The sequence below is a fragment of the Eimeria mitis genome, genomic scaffold (genome assembly GCF_000499745.2).
Source record: "Eimeria mitis Houghton genomic scaffold, Emh_scaff3859, whole genome shotgun sequence".
Taxonomy (NCBI): Eukaryota; Apicomplexa; class Conoidasida; order Eucoccidiorida; family Eimeriidae; genus Eimeria; species Eimeria mitis.
In genome coordinates, this window is record NW_013572192.1 from 2,841 (window position 1) to 5,724 (window position 2,884).

Below are 2,884 nucleotides of genomic sequence, written 5' to 3' on the forward strand. Positions count from 1 at the left end.
AAAAAGATGTTTCTGTCGCTACCTAAATAACTCCCCCCCTAACCTAAACCCTAACCCCTAAACCCTAAACCCTAAACCCTCGCCGCACCTGATGGTTCTTCCTGCTGCTTGTTGTTTTGCTTTTTTTTCTGTTTTTAAACTCTCAACAACAAACTCCCCCCTAACCTAACCCCTAAACCCTAAACCCTAAACCCTAAACCCTAAACCCTCGCCGCACCTGATGGTTCTTCCTGCTGCTTGTTGTTTTGCTTTTTTTTCTGTTTTTAAACTCTCAACAACAAACTCGCTGCCTAAATAACTGCCCCCAATGCCGATACAAATTATATTTTTTAGGGTTTCGCCCGTCGCGCCCTTCAGGGTACCTGCAACAAACCCTAAACCCTAAACCCTAAACCCTAAACCCTAAACCCTAAACCCTAAACCCTAGATCCTTAAGGGTCAGGTGGAGATCGGGGGGGAATAGGATATTCCCTCAAGGGCATCAAAACCCTAAACCCTAAACCCTAAACCCTAGACTATGCAGCTGAGGCCCAGCAACCTAAACCCTAAACCCTAAACCCTAAACCCTTAAACCCCAGAGCGTAGACCCTGAAAAGCAAACCCTAAAACCCTAAACCCTAAACCGTGTAAACCTATAAACCCCAAATCCTCCCCCCGCAAACCCTAAACCCTAAACCCTCCCCTTCTAAACCCTAAACCCTAAACCCTTCCACGCTAACCCCTAAACCCTCCCCCCGTAAACCCTCCCCCCCTAAACCCTAAACCCTCCCACCCCAAACCCTAAACCCTAAACCCTAAACCCTAAACCCTAACCGTCTCTGATTTGAGTAGAGAAGAGTTTAATTTTATCTAATACAGCATAAACCTCCTCGGTGATGTTCTCTCCCTCTATTTGTAGTTTTGTGTTTCTGGGGGCCCGCAACGCTGCATGCAAAACCCTTCTGTTTTCTGTTTTGTTTATTTTTTCTCCTTTAAACATTGCTTGTACTTTCTCTACTACCTGAAACACACAAACCCTAAACCCTAAACCCTAAACCCTAAACCCTAATCAGGCGGGGGGAAGATACAGTGCACACACACAGGATATACACGCTAAACCCTAAACCCTAAACCCTCATAAACCCTAAACCCTAAACCCTAAACCCTAATCAGGCGGGGGGGAGATACAGTACACACACACATGACATACACCCTAAACCCTAAACCCTAAACCCTCAGAGGGATATAGAGATAGACACAATAGATAAACCACAGAAAATACAATGCTGTAAACCCTAAACCCTAATCCCTAAACCCTTAAACAAACCACAATACCTTGGACTAACCCTAAACCCTCAACTAAACCCTAACCCTCTGCGCAAACCCTAAACCCTAAACCCTAAACCCTAAAACCCGGCAGACGCCACTGGATATAAACCCTAAACTCTAAACCCTAAACCCTAAACCCTAAAGGGAACAACAAACCCCCAAAGCTGCTGCAGGAGACAGAGAAAACAAGCGAGGGTTTAGCGTCAATGCAAAGAAACAAACACAAGAAAGGAGCTCGACCCGCTGTACCTAAACCTTAAACCCTAAACCCTAAACCCTAATCCGCCTATTATATAGCATAAACCCTAACAAGCTGCTGCCACTAGGGTTTAGGGTTTAGGGTTTAGGGTTTAGGTACCTTTCGCTCCTTCGCCAACTCTATCAAGGCATCCAGGCCCTGCTTATCGAGCAGCTGTCTGCTGAAGTCCATGCAGACACCTGCGTACAAACCCTAAACCCTAAACCCTAAACCCTAAACCCTCAAACCCTAAACCCTCAAGCCCTAAACCCTAACCCCCTGGCTAGAAGGGAGTCAAGCAAAACCTCCGCTGCGAACTGCAGAGACGTCTCTTTACGGCACAGCAGAGGTTAACCGAGGGTTTAGATTCTAGGGTTTAGGGTTTAGGGTTTAGGGTTTAGGGTTTATGTACCGCCGAATTCTCTATACATGCGTTGGTTGCGGTCCTCATCCTGCATCAGCTCTCTCAGGTTGTGTTTTTTTTCTTTTTGCTGCTGCAGCAGCCCGAGAGCTTTTGTGTTAAGAAACTCAGAAGACATCTTCACAAACCCTAAACCCTAAACCCTAAACCCTAAACCCTAAACCCTAATGGCTTCGACACACAGTGATTGTGCGACCAATTGAGGTCACAGCAATTCTCAGGGAAACGGAAAATAATATTATTAAACAGAAGAAGAAAAAAATAACAAAATGATAGTGTAGTTGCTGCAGCAGCAGCAGCAGCAACAGCAGCAGCAGCAGCAGCAGCAGCAGCAGCAGCAGCAGCAGATGTATAACTGCCCTGCACCGGCGCGTGCTGCGGTGGCTGCACACAAGCTTCAGGTGTATATACAGCTGATTATTTCTTTTTTTAAATATTTAAATATTATTATAAAAATAAATTTAAATTCTTTTTTGCAGTTTTATTCTTTATTAACCTCCTTTGATTGGGGTGTATGTACACCAGCCGCAGCCGCCTGCGGCTGCTATGGACGATGCTTTTCTCGTCTTCTATAAAAAAAATAAAAAAAATATAAAAAAACAAACGAAATTAATTAAATAAATATATTTAATAATTAAATAAATATATTTTATTTAATTTTATTGGTTTATAAAGACTGCAGCAACACATACACATACTAACCTGACACCGCAGAGGTGCCTATACACCCCAGAACACAGCAACAAACCACCCGCTATACAAAAAACAAAAACAAATAAATCATCATTTTATTTTATTTTATTTTATTTTAATTTTTTTTCCCTTTTATTCGCTTGAGACAACGCGCCCGCACACCCGCGTACACATACAGATAAGTGTTTATGTGTTTATATATATATATATATATATATATATAT

At 43.0% G+C, this 2,884-nt stretch overlaps 1 protein-coding gene across 1 annotated transcript in view; it reads right to left on the reverse strand.

Annotated features, from left to right (window-relative positions):
• Window positions 1-2,085, reverse strand: part of EMH_0070280 (glucose-6-phosphate isomerase, putative) — a gene marked incomplete at both ends in the record, with an annotated part of 3,131 nt that extends 1,046 nt beyond the window's left edge. Inside the window, 4 exons of the mRNA XM_013498958.1 lie at window positions 218-362; window positions 814-1,000; window positions 1,667-1,746; window positions 1,959-2,085. Of these exons, the coding sequence (XP_013354412.1) occupies window positions 218-362; window positions 814-1,000; window positions 1,667-1,746; window positions 1,959-2,085 (539 nt within the window). The remainder of the gene's footprint in view (window positions 1-217; window positions 363-813; window positions 1,001-1,666; window positions 1,747-1,958) is intronic.
• Window positions 2,086-2,884: the final 799 nt, after the last annotated feature.